Source organism: Heloderma suspectum, chromosome 8 (genome assembly GCF_057233095.1).
Source record: "Heloderma suspectum isolate Gila_16-S chromosome 8, 16-S_ref, whole genome shotgun sequence".
Taxonomy (NCBI): domain Eukaryota; kingdom Metazoa; phylum Chordata; class Lepidosauria; order Squamata; family Helodermatidae; genus Heloderma; species Heloderma suspectum.
The window spans coordinates 16,129,044-16,151,193 of NC_139465.1; the positions used below are offsets into that span (position 1 = coordinate 16,129,044).

Genomic DNA, 22,150 nt, shown 5'->3' on the forward strand with positions numbered 1-22,150 from the left:
TTCGGATTCTTGGGTGCTGGTGATTGTTCACCGAGGATACAATATTGAATTCAATGTTCCCCCTCCTGTGGGAATTGTTTGATTCTTCACTGTCAGAACCGTTACATCTTGAGACAGAGTCACTTCTCCGGAAGGGTACTATTCAACATGTCACTCATGCTCAAAAGAATAGGAGCTTCTTCTGATATTTTACAGTTTTCAAGAGGGATGGAGATCTGCGCCCAATTTTTCTATCTAAGACTCTTGAACAAATGTATCACACCCAAGAGATTCAGAATGACTACACTGGCAACAATCCTCCCTCTCCTTCGGAAGGGCGTCTGGTTTGCAGCGGTGGATCTCAAAGCTGCTTATTTCCACATCGGCATTGAAAAGTTGTATCAAACATACCTATGTTTTGCGATTGGACTCGACATGTTCCAGTTTCGTGCCCTACCCTTTGGACTAGTGACTGCTGCAAGAGTATTCACGAAATGCATGGCGGTAGTATGTGTGCACCTCCATCTCAAGGGCATCAAGATCTACCCGTATTTGGACAACTGGCTTCTCGTAGCCTCTTCCAAACACTATTTGGTTTGTGCCATCATAGTTGTCCGGAATCTCCTTGAAGCTTTGGGCCTTTGCCTCAGTGAGGAGAAGTCAACTTTGACTCCCACTCTAGTTATCTCTTTCATACGGAGCAGTATTAGACTTGAAGAGAGGTCACACATATCTTCCTCAGGAGTGTGTAGATAATTTAATCTCCTTGGTGACCGTTCTGTACCAGCATTGGCATGTGTCAGTGTACAAAATTCAGTGTCTCTTAGGGCACATGGCAGTATCTGTGTTAGTGGTGGAGTGGGCTTATTTGAGAAGGAGGCCGTTATAAAATTGGTTTTTCCAGGTTTTCCATGATAAGACCAATGCTCGTTGAACCCAGCTCTAGATTCCAGACCATGTTGCCTCCTATCTCTGTTGGTGGATGGATGCAAACAATCTCTGTCAAGGTATTCTGTTTATTCAACTGCCTCCATCTTGGATACTTGCCACGGATGCCTCTCCTCTTGGTTGGGGAGCCCGTTGTGGACCATGACAAATACACGGCCAATGGTTGGGAACAGAAAGACAGGCTGACTGGCGTTATTGGTGGTATGGAAGGCCTTGGGGGCCTTCTTGACTTATATATGGGACAAACATGTCCAAATTTTGATGAACAACACCCCTGTTTCTTGGCACCTAAACAAACAAGGGGGTACCCATTCGTCCAAACTTGTGGGTCTCACTCTGGAAATTTATGATTGGATTATCCTGAGGGTATCCACTTGACAATGCTTCATATTGCCAGGATGGACAACACTCTGGCAGATTCTCTCAGTTGAACTTGGCAAACATCCCATGAATGGGAGATGTCTCCCCTTATCTTGTTTTGCCTATTCCAATGGTGGGATCAGCTATCTGTGGACCTGTTTACAAGCCCATCGAATGCGGTTTTCGGGATGTTCTGCTCAAGAGCAGGACTAGGTCAGTCATTGTTGGGAGATGCTTTTCTCCTTCAGTGGAGCAGAGAGCTGTTCTATCTCTTCCCTCCATTTCCTCTGCTACCCAAAGTGATTATGAAGATCAAGGCAGAGAAGACCAACTGTCTATTGACTGCCCCTTGGTGGCTGAGACAACTGTGGTTCATGATTCTGTCTGCTATGGCTGGAGGGAATTGTCTTCGTTTTCCACTCCAACAGCATTTAATCTCTTGGGATCAAGGATGGATCCGGGACCTGGATTTACACATTCTGAAGCTGATGGCATGGAGACTCTGATAGAGGAGGACAGCACATCCCTCCAGCCGCAGGTACAGCAGGTGTTGGACTCAGTGAGGAAACCAGCTACTTGGTGATTGTACTGTAGTAAATGTATAATATTCGAGGATTTTGCTTCTTCCAAGGGTTTTCATCCTTCCTCTAGTTCAATCTCACACATTCTGTCATTCTTCCATCATTTGTTTGAAAAGGGCCTGAAGTATTCCTCTATTAGGGTTTACTCTGCAGCTGTATCAGCGATGAGAGGACAGGTACAGGGATATTTAGTATTCACCCATCCTCTTACCAAACAATTCTTGGTTCCCTCGGTGAAGGACTTAGTCCTGCGGTGGAATCTCTCGCTAGTGTTGTGAGCTCTGACATCAAAGCCGTTTGAACCTTTGGCTACTATTGGCCTGTTGTGGAAGGTGGCTTTCTTGGTGGCTATCACATCATCTAGGAGAGCATGTGGATTGTGTGCTCTCCGTATGGATGCTCTGTTTACAGTTTTTCACAAGACAAGGTGGTCCTTCGACCAGACCTTGTTTTTCTTCTTAAGTTGGTTTCAGAGTTTCATCTGAATGAGTCTGTTCTGCTACCAGCATTCTTCCAATCACCATCTTCAGACCTGGAAAAACATTTACATAATCTTGATGTCCGAAGGGCTCTGGCTTTTTACAAAGCTAGGATTTAATAATTTCAAAAATCGGCAAGGTAGTTTGTATGCTATGTAGGCATTAAGGAAGGACTACCTGTGTCATCCCAGAGGCTGGCTGCTTGGATAGTTCAGACCATCACACTCTTTGGTCAAGAGCCTTTGCAATGAATCCAAGCACATTAGATTTGAGCTATAGCAACGTTGACAGCCTTCAGGAGAGGGGTGGCTCTAAGGGAGCTTTGCAAGGCTGCAACATGGTCTACCCAGTCAACCTTTGTCAAACATTATAAATTGGACATGCAGGCTTGATTGGACTGCACTTTTGGAAGAGCGGTTCTCTCCTCTGTGTTCCTGTCCTCCGCTTGTTAATCATCCATATCTGTGACGCACAGAGACCACGAAGAAGAAAGACAGGTTGCTTACCTGTAACTGTAGTTCTTTGAGTGGTCATGTATGCATTCACACAAGCCACCCACCATCCCCTCTTCGGTGTCAATATCCTGTTGGTGTTGATACTGAGGGTTCCTCGGATCCGAGGCTATTATTTTTATGCGGGCTCGAGGAACTGAGGAGATAGGCGGGAACCCACTTAGGCATGCGCAGTGGGATGGTGGGGGAGGGTTCTCGCCAAGAATGTTTCCTTAGCTACAGAAGTTTCCTGAACAGAGGCTCTGCGCAGGCGCAGAGCCCATATGTGTGAATGCACAGATGACCACTCAAAGAACTACAGTTACAGGTAAGCAACCTGTCTTTTCCACTAGCACAAGGTCAATAGCTTCAGCACACTGACACTAATGGATCCTTCCCTGTAGTTTAAAAAATGTTTTATATTTTTAGTTATCTTTGGTGCACCACATTCAGAGGACGTTGCTGTCACGTTCCTACATCCTCTCCCTTCACAATCAACACACTTCAGGAAACAAGGCTTCAAGCTAGCACTACTTTATGTAGTTAAGGACTAGCACAAATGCAGACTCTAGGAAACTCTCAGACTGCATAGAACCAGCTAATCCACACATCTGCAAATATCAATAGAGGATATGAAGTGGAAGTTAGAGAGGTTGCCAGCGGTCGGGGCATGAAGTTCATGGCCAGACTTGCTTCGCAGGGATGGCCCTCCCTTAAGGTGGCTCCCACCTACGTTGGCTTTCACAAATGGCCAATCTGGTGGAGCACCTGAGCCCTGTCCCTAACTTTTCCCACTTTGCTCTGTGATGGACCCTACAGTCCCTCAAGTCAGCCCCTTTCCCTCCTCCTCCAAAACTTGAGTTCTCATGGCAGAGGAATGGGGGAGCAGTTCAGGCCGGGCCACCTGTGTGTCAAGGTCTTGGGAAGAAAGTCTCATCGTATCTGGGCTCACTAGGTAGGTTGCCTTCCTCTGTTCTTGCTGGTCCCATCCTGCTTCTGAATGTGAGCCACCAGACATCTCCACATGCTCAGATTCATTCCTGACAGTATCTTTGAAAGGTGGCATAAATAAAAACAATAAAAAGCAATTTAAAAACATGTCATTGACTAAAAAGGTGCCCCCAATTAATCAATTAGTGGATTTTTATGCTTTTAAAAAAACTAGAAGTGCTTATAGAAATTGCAGATGGCAAGTGCCATCTTACAAGATCTTACTCGTGTGGAATGCTCATCTTACTCATGTGAAATGCTTCTTCTGAGGTGGCGCTTGCTATGATACATGTACATTATCTAAAAACAACAAACAAAGGATGCTTCCTCCTTCAGAAATATCATTTTCACCCATATGCAAGGTTAACAGATTAATCATTTAATTTACAAGGACAGATATGATTGATTACAAATTTTTTGAAGTTGCAGCCTTATTTTTCTATCAGTGGTAGAGCATATTTGCAATCAGAAGGGGCCCAGGTACTCTCACCGTCATTTCCAAGTAGGGCCGGGAAAGACCCACGTCAGAAACCTTTCAGAACTGCTTCCAGTCAGTATAGAAAATACTGCGTTAGAGGGACTGTAGAAGGCACCTTCCTACATTCCTGTGACTTCCTTGCACTGTTTATGGGATGCCAGATTGAAACAGGAGAAGATTTGTTCTGTGATTATTATTTTTTAAACATTTAATGATGGTGGAATTTAAATAGTGATAGAGTGAGAGACTAGATCAGCATCCGACAAGACCACCAGCAATTTTCAAATGGTTGGCAAAAAAAAAAAAAAAAGTTTGAAAACTGCTGGTCTGCACTGATATATATCACCTTCAACTTGATGCTGTTAACCTCAGATGCCAGATTCGAACTGGGACCTTCTATGTGCCAAGCGTGTGCCCTACCCCTGGGCTGCTGTTCCTCCCTTTACATTCATAGGGTGCTTCTGGTATGACATTATCACAACATGGATGTGGAAGCAAATCCATGTGTGCCTAGAGTATGCCGTCATGTCTAAAGATCCTGTAGGGGTCGTATTTTGCTGAGCATGCACTCATTAAGAAACCAATGCCCATCTTAAATGCTTGTAAAAAGTTCACACTTGGCAAAATAGATACTTCCGTGACCTTCTCTTATGACCTTGAGAGAGAGAGAGAGAGAGAGAGTGTATGTGTATTTCTGTACAGTGTCTGTTGCATATTAGGCACTTTATAAATAACAAATGATGGTATCTGTGGGATTTATCTTACAACTGTATATGGGAAACTCCCTGTGTGGATGTGATAGTGAACTATGAATGGAGATTGAGGGGGATACAGATCCTTCTAAATACCTGCAACAGTTGCACCACTGGAAGGAAAATTCCTCTACTCAGAGTTGTTGCATCTGTCACTGTATTGGCACCACAGTTGCTGAGCCACCTGTGCTATTCCATCCACCTGTCAGCAGTCAGTAGAGGGATGTGAACAGTCACTATGTGACATGTGGGTATGATCCTTGCCAACTACACCTGGAAATGCTCTAAATTATCTTTCACCAACTTGCTGCCCTCCAGATGTGTTACACTGTAACGCCCATAATCCAATGTACAACACATCCAGCGGGCAGGGCTGGTGCAAGACATTTTACTCCCTGAAGCAAAGTACAAGATGGTGCCCCGTCCCATTCCATGTACAAAAGCTGACTGGACTGGCAGATGAATCTGTCTTCAACACTAATGATGGGACAACATTCTCCACTGAACTTGAAGGCAGCAGACTAGCTTAGGGGGCGCAGGGTGGGCTGCAAGGCACACCGTTCTCTCCTTGAACACCTTGCTGCTGCCTCCCAACATCTGCTGACTGAGGCGATTGCCTCACCATGCCTAATGGTAGAGCTGGTCCTGCCAGGGGCACCAGGTTGCGGAAGGCTGCCCTCAACTGCATTCTCTGAAATATCTTGACGTATGACTTATTTGTAGGCCATGGTGGGGAGATGAAGCTTGCCTGCTGCTGGGTCAGACCATTGGACTATTTCAGTCAGTACTCGTGTTGTCTCACTTTGCGGATATGTGCACAAGGACAGAAGTGCCCTGCTGGATCTGATTGAAGGGCCATTTAGTTCTGCATCCTGTTGCTCACCATGGCAAATCAGATGCCTGCAGTGAGTCTACCACCACAGCATACAGTATTTCATGGTGTTACTGTTTCTGAATCTGGTGGCTACATGCAGCCGTCATCATTAGTAATCGTTGACAGACCTACCCTCCATGCCAATACTTGAAACCCCTCAAAGGTTCCATTTCTCAACCAAATAATTTCCAGATCAACAAGACATTATAGTAAAGAAGTAACAAACTTAAATTGGAAGGAGAACCATAAGTAGGCAATGCAAATCCATTTAAAAAGTAAATAGAAAGTAAATAGAAAGTACACAAGTTGTTCAGCATCATTGAAAACCTAAACATTTGGCTCTTGTAAACTTGATTTACATCAACTCACACCAGCCAAGTGTTGTAGTCAAATACTTGGTGGTGTAAAGGTTAACTCCACAGTGTGTTTGAATCTAATGGGATAGTCCTTTAACACAGTCTAAAGTTGTGTGTTAACCACTGGTAACATTGCTTTTCCTTGTTTTCCTCCCCAGTCTAAAAAATAAAATCACAAACATTACTCTCCAACAAATGATTCCATTAGCTTGCATGCCTGCAAATATGAATTAAGCTAGTTGTGGAACATACATGGCTGGAATGATTCCAATGATTCATTTTTTTAATCTCCCCCCAAAATTGGGTGGGGGGAATTCAATACAAAATTGGGTTGGGGGAGAAAGCTGAAACCATCCTCTCCTGAATCGCCATGGTCTTGATCCAAATCGGGCCCATGCATGCTTGTAGGAGTGTAGGGGACGCAATGATGCGAAGCTCAGCATTCACAGGTCAGTGATGCATGATTAAAAGAGTGTTCTATTTGGCCCCTAGTGAGTACTTTAGTTGTATGTGTGTGTATGTATGTGTATATATAATATGATCCAAGCCTGTAGCAAGGCGGTTTGGAGTGGGGGTGCCTAAATGGGCAAATAAAAGCAGAAAAGGCAGCGTATGAATACACAAGACATAATGTGTGGGATTTACTGTATATTTAATTTGCTGTATTATTTTGTGAGCAGCCTGGAGAACGTTTTGTTATAGGGCAGCCTTTAAAAACAAATAAAAAGATGTTTAGAATTGTTTAATGGTATTACTACTTAGTGAACAATTGGGTAGAATTCCACCTGCATGCTTCTGCTTATATGTTAGCAAGTAATAGGACTAGAGCAGCCATCCCCAATTTGGTGCCCTCCCATCTTCCCTTGTGGGAGTTGAAGCCTTTTGGACTTCAACTCCCATCAGCCCTGGCAAGTGAGGGATCCTGGGAATTATAGTCAAAAACATCTGGAGTGCATCAGTTTGGGGAAAGCTGGGCTAGAGGCTAATTTTTAAAAATATATACACAAGAGAAACATTTTATATACTGCCTTTCGAGCCAAAAAAGAACCCCCCCAGGCCATTTACAACAATTAAAGTATCTTTACAATTAAATGATAACTGAACATCCTTGGGGCCGCCTTTAAAGACAACTTGGAAACTTCAGCTGGTGCAGAATGCAGCCCTCCAAGTGTTGGTGGAGGTGTGGTGGCCAAATCATATAATGCTTATACTGCACCAGCTGCACTGGTTAGCAGTGCATTTCTAATTCCAGTTTAAAGCACTGGTTTTGACCATTAAAGCAATGGTTTGGGGCCAAATTACTTGAAGGACCACCTTCACCCATATCAGCGACCCACAATTTAAGAATAGCAAGAGAAGCCCTTCTCATTTGCTCACCTTTGAGGGCAGTTAGATGGGCAAGCACATGAGAGGGGGCCTTTTCTGCAGTGGCTCCACACCTCTGGAATGGGTTGCCTTGGGGTTCCATCAGGCCTCATCATTGCAGACTTTTCAGAAGGCCCTAAATGCCTACTTGTTTACTCTGTCCTTCCCCTAATTATGTTATGTTGTAGATTTTTAGTTCTGCTTAGGCCAGATGTTTTTATTGCTGTTGTTTGTTGTTTTTATGTGCTGTTTTATTACTGCATCCATCTACTTTATTGGTGTAAGCTGCTTTGGGAGTGCTCTTGCTCTGCAAGGCGGCCTAGAAATATTATAAATAAATACTCATCCCCCATCTCCGCTGTGGTTACAGCCCTAGGGAGAGCTACTTGTAAAGACTCTGCAGCCTTGAAGCTTGACACTCAGGCCTGGGGTTGCAGTTAGGAAGGTATGGATGACCTCAGGGAGCTTCTCTAAGGTAAAAGCACTAATTTTCCAAATGTGACTTTAACTTGGCCACAATTACCTGTGCTCTGCTGACCTCCCACTTAGCCTATTATTGCAATGTGCTATATATGGGGCTGCCATTAAAAATGGATTGAAACTGTAGTTGGTGAAACATAGGGCTGCAAGATTACTGACAGCAACTGGGCGATTTGACCATATTATGCCTCTGCTTTGTCCGCTGCACTGGCTCCTGGTCAGGCCCTTTTTAAAGTGCTGCTTTTAACCTTTAAATCTCCAAACGACTTGGGAACAGGTTACCTGAAAGGCCGCCTTCAAACATAGGTACCTGCTTGAACGTTAAGATCTTTTTCAGAGGCCCTGCTCTGAGTATCCCTGCCGAATGAAAGGAGGTGGGTAACCACTACACAGGGGGCCTTTTGGGGAGTGGCACCCCCAGAGAGATTAATCTGGCACCATCCCTGTGATATTTTTGGCACCAGGTTAAATCCTTTCTATTCACCGAGGCATTTTAAATAATTCGTATAGTTTGGGCCTCTCACTTTTACAATATCTTTCAATTTGGAGGTTGCTGTAAGTTTTTCGTATTTATGCTGGTTTTGATTTTATAGCCTTATGTTTTGTTTTGTATTTAGATTTTTTAAATGTTTGTTCATCGTAAGCTGCCCAGACAAAATTTTATGGTATGGGGCGGCACACAAAAGCTGCAAACAAATGTAGCAAAGTATATTCTTACCCCACCCCCAGCACTACTAAACTACTAAAGCTAGAGGATATGTTAGTTATGTCTTTCTCAGTCCGTGAAATGCAGTCCATGAAATGTTTGGGGCAGGCTCTTCATTGCTTCCTGAGTAAAATTTTGTATGGAGCTGAAGTTAATCTGAAAGATAAATGGTGCTCGAGCATGATTTATATGACAGTTCAGGCCAAATTGCTCTTATTAGAGGAAGAAATACATTTACTGGATTCATCCCGTCTGGAATTAGCTCTTCAGTGATGAAGATGAATGCACGGAGCCATGTAAAATGCACTGAACATTAAGTTGCTAAATGTCTCCACTGTTTAGTGATTGATTATCGAGTTTGTTCATGGAAGAGCCATGACCCACGCATCTATCCTCAAGAAGGCTTGGTTCACAAGCCTGTTTACTGTTCTTTCCCCCCTTCCTAATTACTTTTATTGAATCCCCCCCCTTTTCATATTTGCTCTGATACTTGCTGTGCTTGATGACAAAAGCCTTCTGCTTGTCACATGATTGCCCTATTTTGGAATAGTCCCACTCTGTAGGATTAGCCATTTTTAATGACTTTAATCTCCTTTTGGAAAAGTGATTTCCCCCCATTTCTCATTCTTCTACATTACTTTGATTGCATTAATGCAGAATTATTATTCCAATGGACAACAACTGTCATCCAATTTAAAACAGTGCCATCCCCTACTCCCCCATGCATCTTCTGTATGCAAAATAAATAAATAAAATTAAAATTAAATAGTACATTAGCTACATTGGCTCCCAGTCTGTTTCCAGGCCTAATTCAGAATGCTGGGTTTTACCTTTTAAAGCCATTTATGGCTTAAGACCATGGTACGTGAAGGATTGTCTGCCTCCACATGTACCTACCTATGTTAAGGTCTTCAGTAGAGGACCATCTGCAGGGCCCCAGCCAGAGAGCTTCAGCTATTGGGCGGTATAGAAATGAAATATAAATAAATAATAATAATAAAAAAATTGGAGCAAGGTGGGTAGCACTAAGGTTCGGCATGTTGTTCTCATAGAGGATCATAGAGTTGGAAGGGGGCTTTTCAGGTCATCCAGTCCAACCTCCTGCTCGTTGCAGGAAATCCAGACTTAGAACATCTCTGACAGATAGATGACTGTCCAACCTGACTGAACACCTCCAGTGAGGGAGAGCCCATGGCCCTTGGTAATTAGCACCATTGTCAAACTGCTCTTAACGTCTAGAAGTTACTGCTAATAAGAACATAAGAAGAGCCCTGCTGGATCAGACCAAGAGTCCATCTAGTCCAGGGTTCTGTTCACACCATGTCCAACTAGCTGCCCACAGGAAACCCACAAGCAGGACATGTGTGCAACAGCATCTTCCCCAGCAACTGGTGTACATAGGCATACTGCCTCTGATACTGGAGGTAGCATATAGTATAGTTAATGTTGAGCTGAAATCTACCCTCCTGTAACTTAAGCCCATTAGATGTAGTCCTTCCCTCTGGGCCAGCAGAGAACAAGTTTTTGCCCTCTGCTATGTGACAGCCCTTCACATATTTGAAGGGTGGTATCATGCCTCCACTCAGTCTTCTCTTCTTCAGGTTAAATGCACCCAGTTCCTTCAACCTTTCCTCCCAGCACTTGTTTTCTATACCCCTATTCTGTTGCCCTGCTCTGAACCTGTTCCAGTTTGCCTATGTCCTCCTTAAAGGTGGTCTGCCTAGTGTCTCCTTTGCTGTCTTTTTAGCGTCCAGCAAAAATCCCCCCCCCCCGGGCTTTTTAGATGCAATGTTAGTCCTGCTGAGTGTTGCTTTTTAAAGATTTTTGCTACCGTTCTATTTTTTGTGTTTACTGTGTTTTGTTTGGTTTATTTAATCTGTATTTGAGCTATTTCCATGTATCTCTTTTTGATGCAAACCGCCTGGGGCGTTTCCCTTGAACGGTGATACAGAAATACCTATAATAATTAATAGAGAAAATAAATAGAAGAAATAGAAAGCGTTCCAGCTTTTTTGGTAATGGGGATGGAATGTAGCTGAGTGACAGAACGTAGGCTTTGGATTTAGAGGATCCTGGGTTTAACTCCTGGCATCTCCATTTAGTATAAAGAATTGGAGCAGGTGATAGGAAATACTTTTCCATTAAGACCCTGCAGAGCCACTATTAGTCAGAATAAACCAGCCTTCCCCAACCTGGTGCTCTTCAGGAGTGTTGGACTGCAGCTCCTGTAATTCCTAGGCACCATGGCCATTGGCTGGCTGGGAATGATGGGAGTTGTAGTCCAACACATCTGGAGGGCATCAGGTTGGGGCAAGGTGGAGTACTGGGCTGCTGTTAGTCAAAGTTGACAATACCACACAAAGAGCCTGATGTATGTATGTATGTTTGTTTGTTTGTTTATTTATTATTATTAAATTTATTAATCACCCATCTGGCTGGTCACCCAGCCACTCTGGGCGATGTACAGCATACAATAAAACAGTTTAAAACAATAAAATTCTACAATAAAAACATTTTCTAAAATGCCCTAACCCACCCCAAATGCCGGCCTGAACAACCATGTTTTTAATGCATGGTGGAAGCTCATTAAAGAGGGGGCATGGCGGAGTTCCCAAGGGAGGGAGTTCCACAGAGTGGGGGCCACCACAGAAAAGGCCCTCTCCCTCGTCCCCACCACTCCAGCTGTCCTGGCTGATGATCTTGCTAAGCGGCCCGTCTGGTGTTGCTGGAGGCACTCCTTAAGATAGGCTGGGCCAGAACCATATAGGGTTTTAAAGGTCAAAACCAACACCTTGAATTTGGCTCGGAAAACAACTGGTAACCAGTGCAACTCCTTCAGCACTGGAGTGATGTGATCTCACCAGCGGCTGCCTTTAATCAGGCAAGCCGCCGCGTTCTGTACCAGCTGCAGCTTCCGAACCATCTTCAAGGGTAACCCCACATAGAGCGCATTACAGTAGTCTAAACGAGAGGAGACCAGGGCATGTACTACCGATATGTATAAGGCAGCCTCCTATGTTCCTAATAGAAGCAGCCTAGCATTCAAAGTCTGTCTGAGCCTTTGTGGTTTGCCGGGGGGTTGAAGAGAGCTGTGTGAGGCCATGAGATGTTTTTGGCCGTAAAAAGGTAAAGGTAAAGGATTGGGAGCCAATCAATGCTTGATAATCTCTCAAACAGGAAAACATGGGGAGATTCTGTTGCTTTGCTGGCCCCTTGTGTTAGCTTTAAGCCTTGGTGCTTGGAACCCCAACCACCTGGATCTCGGTCCCTCGGTGGCCATCACCTCACAGACTGCAATCCTACACACTCTTTCCTGGGAGCAAGCCCCATGAGATCTATATGAGTAAACATTGGATACGATTGCTCTGAAGGTGTCATGACTGCTTTAAAGCCACAGCTATTGAATATAAACTCTCTGATTTAAGAGCAAGTCATTTTGATGCGTTTTGCAAATGTTTAGCCCTTAACTCTTGCAATGTTGCATTTCGAAGCATTGGCTCAACAAATGCCTGTTGTTTTAATAATGTGATGGTGGTGTGATGTAGCTGTTTTTAAAAATAAGAAAACACCCTGAAAGCAAATTCACCATTTGTTGCCCTAATTTAAAAGCCCCCCTGTGCCTCCCCGGTCCACCCACCCTCCACAGTCTGCATCCCCCTTGAGGAGCCCAGCTGGCGTGAGTTGGGAATTAGTCTGTGCAGTGGTTTGCTGGTCCTTCCCTGCTGAATCTAATCCAGGGAGCAAGCAGCCAGCTGTATCCTTCCAGTCAGAAGAGCCCATTAATTCAAGTCCTTGGGGGTGGGGGAGGCAACCTCCCCCTTTCTTGCTTGGTGAGAGAGGTCCCCTGTGACTGGAGCTGGCGTGAGAGCGAGACAGAGGCTGTCCAGAGCAAAGCTTAAAGCTTGCTCATTATGGGCAGTGTTGTTGATTTACAATCTGCAGAGCTAGGCTTAATTTCTCCTCTGCACAAGGTATGATCATAGGTGTGGGGAGCAGAGTTGAGGCTCATGCGAGAATTAGGCAAGTGACAATTTAGTCTAAGTCTTCAATATTTTCTCTTAAATACTTGCCAGATTTTCTTCTGTGGGAAAGCTATCTTTCTCCTTAGATAGCTGTTTCTTTTTGTTCATTTAATTATATGTTTATATTATATTATATTATATTATATTATATTATATTATATTAATGTGTGTGTGTGTATATGCTTTTTTATGGATCCATGCCCAAGGCAGTTTACATGAAGAACTGACAGTAAAAAGAAAAGAAGCTATAGCAGACTAAAAGATAATAAAAATATAATAAAAAGCAGCAGAGTGGAAAAATTAGCAGCCTAATGCAAGTACAAGCACAACTTGGCAGTAAAATGCTGGGGTGGAAGGTTCAGATCTTGCTATTCACCAAAGGGCAGAGTGGAATGAAAAGTCTTTACCAGCTGTCTGAAGGTATACAAGGACAGTGGTTGACAGGCCTCCCTGTGGCGCAAGTCCTTTTATATATAATTTTATTAGATTTATAAGAAATGTACAAAATGTACAGAGTGTGCACACACAATTATTATATTGTACGAGTGTAAAGGGGGAATGGGCAAAATGGGAAGGGCCTCCAAATCACTAAGTATGTGCTCTGTTTGGGATATAATCATAGTAAATATATCTCAGTATTACTGAGTGATTATTACTAGTCATCAAATAATGTACAAAACAATCCCACGTAGCCCTACCTGTTTTAACACAAAAGTCTCACTGTGTTCAGTGGGGCTTACTCCTAAGAAAATGTGTGTAGGATTGCAGCCCTAAAATACAAATTATCTTTTTAGTTGGTAGGTTTTATCTGTTGTGTGATTGGTTTCACCACCTTGACCGTATGCTACGTCTTGTTCAACCATTATGCTATGGATAGAGCACTTACAGATCTTTACACAGAACCTGCTGTTGTTATTGTTTTTATTAGTGTTAGCATTGCTCTTACTGTTAATTTTATCCATCCTATCCTGTATTTCCAATGAGACTAGTATATAGTGCAATAAGGCCTAAATGCCTCTGTGGCATAAACCTTACAGTGCATACCTACCCATCATTCCTCCACAGACATGGTGTCCCCCCCCCCATTTTATCTTCACATCAACCCTCTGAGGTCGGTTATGCTGAGAAATAGGTCACCCAGGCAGTTTCTTGACTAGGTGGGGAATGCACACCTGGGTCTCTGCACTTCTGATCCAACGCCCTGTCCAGTAGAGCACCCTGGCTCTCTTTTGCCACAGAGTGAGTGTAATAGTTGTGGTGCAACTAGAGAGAAGATCCTGCTTCATATATCTGTAGCTCTATTCTCACATGGATGTGGAGCAGCCCCTCTTGAGGGGAGTGTAATGAGCTTAGCTGAGAAGGCACTCTGTAAGATGTGGCAGACCCAAGTTGTTCAGATGATAACATGCAGATAATAATTGGCATGTTACAGGAGCCCAGAAGCAGATGGAACCTTCTTGGAAGGAGCTTGTTACATTTAACAAAATAAAGCTAGTTGTCTTTAAAAAGGAAAGAAAAAAGGGCATGGGAGGGTGGTGGAGAGGAAAGAAAGCAGTTTCTCTCAAATGAGTTCTGGACTCTTTCTAAATTTAGGGTGAAGGTAGACAGACATTCTAAAGTGAAAACTAGGAAGTGAAAAGTAGGAAGCTGCCTTATACTGAGTAAAACCTCAGTATTGTCTACTACGTTGTATCTCAGTATTGAGCTACTTGTTCAGTATTGTATACTATATTGATTGGCAGTAACAATCTAGGATTTCAGACAGGGGTCTTTCCCAACCCGACTTGTAGTTGCCAGAGATGGAACCTTGGACTTTCTGCATGCAAAGCTGGTGATCTACCGCCGAACTATGGCTTTTCTGCTTGAAGTAGCTGTAGAATGGAACTGGAATAAGAGGGGGCAATATGTGGTCTTCCAGATGATGTTGGACTCCAATTCCCACCAGCACCAGCCAGATGTGATGGGAGTTGTAGTCCAGCAACATTTGGAGGACCACCAGTTCCCCACCCTGTTCTATGTATTTGAAGAGATGGTAGATTTAAAGCAAGGCTAGCCTTTAAGATAGGAACGAAGGAAGCTACCTTATACCCTTTGGTCCATTATTGTCTACACAAGCCTCCCCCAACCTGGTGCCCTCCAGATGTTTTGGACCACCACCTCTCAACCCTGACCATTGGCTATGCTGCCTGGGCTCATGGGAGTTGAAGTCCAAAACATCTGGAGCACACCAGATTGGGGAAGGCTGTTCTGCCGGCCACTCTCCAAGGTATCAGACAGGAGTCTTTTCTCCAGGCCTACCTGGAAATGCTGCAGATATTGAATTCTGCATGCAAAGCAGGTGCTTTTCTACTGAAATTCAGCCCTTGGTTTTGATACATGTTTGCTGCATCCTGAGGCATTTGTTTTCAGGGCCGGGGACATGTGTGCAAACCACTTCCACCACTCTTGGAATGTTTCTTTTCCTTCCTACCAGCCACTGGCAGCCTTCTTTTCAACAGGTAAATGCACAGGTTCCTCTTACGTAGGCAGCCCACTGTTATGTGCATAAAAATCTGTGAATGGGAGCACTAATCCAACAGGGGGCATTAAAAAAAAATTACATTGATGCCCCATCCTTCTTCCAAAAAGCTCAAGGTGGCATACATGGTTCTCTTCTCTCTCTCCCTCCGGCACCTTAAATCCTCATCATGGCCGGATTTGGACTTGAGTCTCCCCCAGTCCTAATCCAACCATCACACTGGCTGTCTCTTGGAAGAAGATTAGACAACAGCATCTCAGGCTCACTCTCAAAACTAGCCGGCCAGAAGCTCCTATGTGCCCCTTTCCTCTTCACAGATTTCATGGTTAGCAGAGCAATCTTGGGTGCTCATGCTGTGCTAAATCTCTGTTACTAGGAGAAAGAACCTGTGGCTCAGCCTGCTGCAGGAACCTCTCCCTTTCTGGAACTTTAGGGGCTCACCCACAGTTTGGGAACAGATGACTTTAAACAAACAGTTGGCCAATTTTTAAGGAGTCAATAAAATCAGCATCTGTGACGATACAAAGCAGACCTGTTCTAACGAACGCCACCAGATATTCTTGAGGAGGCTGTGAATGTTGAAAATGGAGAGTCACTACCCACACCTGTCTATGTCTTGGCGGGGACAACACCTTTTTCGCCACAGCAATAAACAGGAAGGCGGTATTTCTCTCCAAATGCTGGTTTGGTCCCCAGAATAACAAAAAGGAGGTAAGGGAAGCCTATAAGGCAGAAAAGAAGGACCAGCTATGGATGCTATTAGTTGGCAGTGAGGCCAGGCACTGAGCAGTGTTGGAAACAGTTTAAGAGGACACACTAAAAGTATATTTTTAAATGTATTTGAAATATTCCATTCTTAATATGAGTCTCCCATCCAAGGGGCTGACCAGGTCTATACCTGCTTAACAGCAGCAGTGGTGCAACATTAAATACTCTCAGACTATTCCCTGGGCCTCTTTTCCAAGGACTCTGGCACATTCTTAGCTTTGTATGGGGACATCCTGCTTGGAGGTAAGGAACCTACTGATAGACTGCTGCTTGGGACTCCACAAAGATCCAGACCAGGAAATAGGCATATCAAAGTGGCCAAAGAAATTAAGTAGCAAGGGTGGGGGGGCCACTAGTGGATGAGGGGCTGAGAATTTGCACCAATTTGGGGCCTGTTAGCAGAAACCTTATGAAGAGGTGGGGAAGAATCAAGATGGTGAAAAACTGCTACTGGGCCAGTTTGCACAACACAAAGATGGTTAATAAGCCACGGTGGCTTGTTAACCACCCTGTGTGTGTCGGTCATGTGCTAGCCCGATTTACATCATTACCCTCACTGGGCATGGCTTCTCATGTTAACTGAACCTGGTGAGGATGGCTAGTTGGGGCAGTTAACAAACCACCCAGAACCCATGGCTTGTTTCAAGGTTGTGGGGTGGTTTGTTAATGACCCCAACAAGCCAACCTCACTGGGTACGGACGATACCAGAAGCCTCAATGGGGGGGATTTGAATTGGCAACTTCGTGCCTGTGAGAGGTGCAACCCACTGTGGCTTAAATAAGCCACAGTGGGCTGTGGTGATGTGAATCAGGTCTGTGGGGCTGGTCACACAACATGCTAACCCACACTCAAGTGTGGGTTGTTGTTGAACTGTGGGTTGTTTGTTGAACTGTGGGTTAGCATGTTGTCTGAACCCAGGATATTTTCCGCTGGGTGGCTTGTTAACCATGTGGTATGGCTTGTTAATCACCTTGAAGTACCCAACAACAAACTAGGTTCTCAAGATGGCATGTTTGAGAAAAGCAAGCCACACTGTGTTGTTAACAAGCCGCCTGGCAGGAAATGTCCTGGGTTCAGACAACACGGTAACCCATGGTTCAACAAACAACCCACGGTTCAACAACAACCCACACCACACCCAACCACTGAGTGGGTTAGTCAGTTGTACAAACCCAGTCTATGTGTGTTTGTGCATTTGTGGAAGATGTGAAAACAAGAGGGATCAAAACAGCTGGAATGAATGTGAAAGAAAAACCAGCTGTGTAGGAAGAGCAATCTTTTATTCCTGGAAAGTTTTGAATTGAGCTTCTTTTTTCTTTCTCTTTTTATTCAAGGGAATAGAGTTTTGCAAATCAGAAATTGATCTGATATCTCAACCCCTGTCTTTCCCCACAATATGGTGAAGGTTCCCCAACAGACCTCCCATATGCCATGGTAATGCCAGGCCCAGTAGCTCTGAGCTGCGGTGTGGAAATGCTTGCCTTCTCTAGCTGCCACTGAAGTATCTGCTGTCTTGCAGCATAGTTGGCAAGCACACATGGCATGAAATTGGCGCTGGATCCAAGCTGAGCTCAACCACACGGAAGTATACCTTTAAAGTTAGGTGTGTGGCATGGAATGCTTCCCTCCTATTGCAAACAGAGGGCATCTCTTTTGTTGTTAATTGATGGCTTAAAAGCCATTGGACACCTTGCCCTGTTGAGCCTCTGACCATTGATTTCAGTATCACTTCAGGTGCAAGTGGGCTTTTGGAAAATCCATCTTGTTTATGTCACTCTAGTACTGAGTGACTGTGTGTGTGTGTGTGTGTGTGTGTGTGTGTGAGAGAGAGAGAGAGAGAGAGAGAGAGAGAGAGAGAGAGAGAGATTGAGATTCTCTGACTGTAACTGCTTCGATGCAGCCTTTTCCATTTTGAGGCAGGCCCGGGAAGGATTTTCCAGGCTGTATTATTTGAAATCCGTTCCAACGACTATCTGCTGAAAAATGCTCACGTACGAGCACTTAACACAGCAGCTCTTAGAAATGTTTGTATCGCTCTGAGGCATGTTGCGTTTTGTTTTCTTGACTCGCTGTTTATTGCTTGGCAATACAGTAGACAGGTGTTAAACCTGCTTGAGGGACTGGGGAGGGGGTGGGGAAGAAAGGAGAAATTGTTTAGCATTAATAGTGATGCTCTGTATTTGGCTTTTTTTTTAAATAGATTTGTGCAGTAGGCTGTCTCCCTTTTTTTCCTCCTTTTGCTCAAATATCCTTTTAAGATTCAAGAGGAATTTGTGGCACTGGTTCTTTCAGTTTTGTTTTCCTTCAGCAGTTGAATCTTTTTTCTCTCCTTCTCTTTCTTTTTTTTAAATACTGTGGTAGCAGAAGGGCCATAGTGTTGTTGAACGGCTTTGTCCCTATTTTCACAGATGCACTGGGAATTGTTTTTAATCTCCTTTCTGCTTTCCCATTACAGATGGCGATGACGACCCACAACTCTCCTGGGTGGCTTCATCTCCCTCCAGCAAAGACGTTGCATCACCCACTCAGATGATAGGAGATGGGTGTGATCTCGGCATCGGGGAGGAGGAAGGGGGGACCGGCCTGCCGTATCCCTGTCAGTTTTGCGATAAGTCCTTCATTCGCCTGAGCTACCTTAAGCGGCACGAGCAGATCCACAGTGACAAGCTACCTTTCAAATGCACCTACTGCAGCCGGCTTTTCAAGCACAAGAGGAGCAGGGACCGGCACATCAAGCTGCACACGGGGGACAAGAAGTACCACTGCCATGAGTGCGAGGCGGCCTTCTCTCGCAGTGACCACCTCAAGATCCACTTGAAGACGCACAGCTCCAGCAAACCCTTCAAGTGCACTGTCTGCAAGCGAGGCTTCTCCTCCACCAGCTCTTTGCAGAGCCACATGCAGGCCCATAAGAAGAACAAGGAGCACGTGGCCAAGAACGAGAAGGAGGCCAAGAAGGACGACTTCATGTGCGACTACTGCGAGGAGACGTTCAGCCAGACTGAAGACTTGGAGAAGCATGTCATGACACGTCACCCACAGCTCTCCGAGAAGGCCGACCTGCAGTGTATCCATTGCCCTGAAGTATTTGCCGATGAAAACGCCCTGCTTTCCCACATCCACCAAGCTCACGCCAACAAAAAACACAAGTGCCCAATGTGCCCGGAGCAGTTCTCTTCAGTAGAGGAAGTATATTGCCACTTGGATAGCCATCGGCAGCCTGATTCCAGCAATCACAGCATCAGTCCCGATCCTGTCTTGGGCAGCGTGGCCTCCATGAGTAGCGCCACTCCGGATTCCAGTGCGTCAGTGGAGCGGGGCTCCACTCCTGACTCGACTTTGAAACCATTGAGGGGGCAAAAGAAGATGCGATCCCTGGAAAGAGAAGAGGGGCAGACCTGGTCAAAGGTTGCGTATAGCTGCCCGTACTGCACCAAGCGTGACTTCAACAGTCTTGCGGTCTTGGAAATCCACCTGAAGACCATCCATGTGGACAAACCTCAGCAAAGCCACACATGCCAGATTTGCCTTGAATCCATGCCCACCTTGTACAACTTGAACGAACACGTGAGAAAGGTGCACAAAAACCATGCATATCCAATGATGCAGTTCAGCAACATTTCAGCCTTTCATTGTAACTATTGTCCAGAGATGTTTGCGGATATCAACAGCCTGCAGGAACACATCCGTATTGCTCACTGTGGGCCAGGTGCCACAGCTCAAGATGGTAACAATGCCTTCTTTTGCAACCAGTGCTCCATGGGCTTTCTGACAGAAGCTTCTCTGACTGAGCACATCCAGCAAACTCACTGCAACATAGGAAACTCAAAATTGGATTCCCCCGTGGTCCAGCCATCACAGTCTTTTATGGAGGTTTATTCTTGTCCGTATTGCACAAACTCACCCATTTTTGGCTCCATCCTGAAGCTAACTAAACATATTAAAGAAAACCACAAGAACATTCCACTGGCCCACAATAAAAAGTCCAAAGGCGAGCAGAGTCCCGTTTCTTCTGATGTTGAAGTTTCTTCCCCCAAAAGGCAGCGGCTGTCTGCTAACGTCAACTCTGTTTCGAACGGTGAATACCCATGTAATCAGTGTGAGCTAAAGTTCTCCAACTTTGAAAGCTTCCAGACTCATTTGAAGTTGCATTTGGAGTTGTTGTTAAGGAAGCAATCGTGCCCTCAGTGCAAAGAAGACTTTGATTCCCAGGACTCTCTCCTGCAGCACCTCACTGTCCATTACATGACCACCTCAACTCATTATGTATGTGAGAGCTGTGACAAGCAGTTTTCATCGGTGGATGATCTGCAGAAGCATTTGTTAGACATGCATACCTTCGTGTTGTATCACTGCACCCTGTGTCAAGAGGTTTTCGACTCCAAGGTATCTATCCAAGTGCATCTGGCAGTGAAGCACAGCAATGAGAAAAAGATGTATCGGTGTACAGCCTGCAACTGGGATTTTCGGAAGGAGGCGGACCTTCAGATCCATGTGAAGCATAGTCATTTGGGCAACCCTGCGAAGTCACACAAATGCATCTTCTGTGGAGAGACCTTTAGCACCGAGGTGGAGTTGCAGTGCCACATTACAACCCACAGCAAAAAATACAACTGCAAGTTCTGCAGCAAAGCCTTCCATGCTATCATCTTGCTGGAAAAACATTTGCGGGAGAAACACTGTGTCTTCGATGCCGGCACCGAGAATGGTACAGCTAATGGCATGACGCCAGCCAATAAGAAGGCGGACTCTGCAGATATCCAGAACATGTTGATGAAAAACCCAGATACTTCAAACAGCCATGAAGCTAGTGAGGATGACGTAGACGCTTCTGAGCCCATGTACGGCTGCGATATCTGTGGGGCGGCTTATACGATGGAGGTCCTTTTGCAGAACCATCGTTTGAGGGACCATAACATCAGACCAGGGGAGGATGACTGTTCCAGGAAGAAAGCAGAGTTCATCAAAGGTAGTCACAAGTGTAACATCTGCTCAAGGACCTTTTTCTCAGAGAATGGCCTCCGGGAGCACATGCAGACCCATCGAGGCCCAGCAAAGCATTACATGTGCCCCATTTGTGGGGAACGCTTCCCATCTCTTCTGACCCTGACGGAGCACAAAGTAACTCACAGTAAGAGTTTGGATACAGGAACATGCCGGATCTGCAAAATGCCACTGCAGAGCGAAGAGGAATTCATTGAGCACTGCCAGATGCACCCCGATCTTAGAAATTCCCTCACTGGATTTCGCTGTGTTGTCTGCATGCAGACGGTCACCTCGACTCTTGAGCTGAAAATCCATGGAACATTCCATATGCAAAAATTGGTAGGGAACTCAGCAGCATCGTCTCCCAATGGCCAGGCTTTGCAGAAACTCTACAAGTGTGCTCTGTGCTTGAAAGATTTCAGGAACAAGCAAGACTTGGTGAAACTGGATGTTAATGGTCTACCGTATGGCCTGTGTGCTGGATGCATGACGAGGAGCACCAATGGACAATCCTTGGGCATGACCACGCCAGAAGTTAGTGAAAGACCTTGTGGCAGCCTGAGGTGCCCGGAGTGTAGTGTCAAATTTGAAAGTGCTGAAGACTTAGAGAACCACCTCCAGCTGGACCATCGAGACCTGACACCCGAGACCAGTGGCCAAAAGAAGGGTACCCAGACATCCCCCGTTCCCAGAGTAAGTACTGCCACATAAGTTAGATTTTTCATAATAATTGACATAAATATATGTTCAGTTCAGAAGTGTACATTGAGCATATGGCTCCAATGCGTACTTAAAACACCATGATTGATAGGGATATCTCTGTTCTCTTCAGTATTGAAAATTCCCATTGTGTGTGCTGGGGGAAAGCGATCTCATAGCCCCTAGACAGCCATGGGGGGGGGGGGGCATAGGATAGTTCGGATTCCTGGATCCGAGGTCGGAGACAGTGCTCCGACTTTGGACCTAGGTGGCTGAGCTCCCCTCCCCTTCACAGCCGATGAGGAGAGAAACGCACT

The 22,150-nt window shown here is 45.1% G+C and overlaps 1 protein-coding gene across 4 annotated transcripts in view; it reads left to right on the forward strand.

Annotated features, from left to right (window-relative positions):
• The window catches only part of ZNF423 (zinc finger protein 423), a 399,310-nt gene that overhangs the window by 195,058 nt on the left and 182,102 nt on the right, over positions 1-22,150 (forward strand). For all 4 annotated transcript variants that reach the window (XM_084812419.1, XM_084812417.1, XM_084812421.1 and 1 more), the window contains one exon: positions 18,604-21,827. In XM_084812419.1, the coding sequence (XP_084668545.1) occupies positions 18,604-21,827 (3,224 nt within the window). The remainder of the gene's footprint in view (positions 1-18,603; positions 21,828-22,150) is intronic.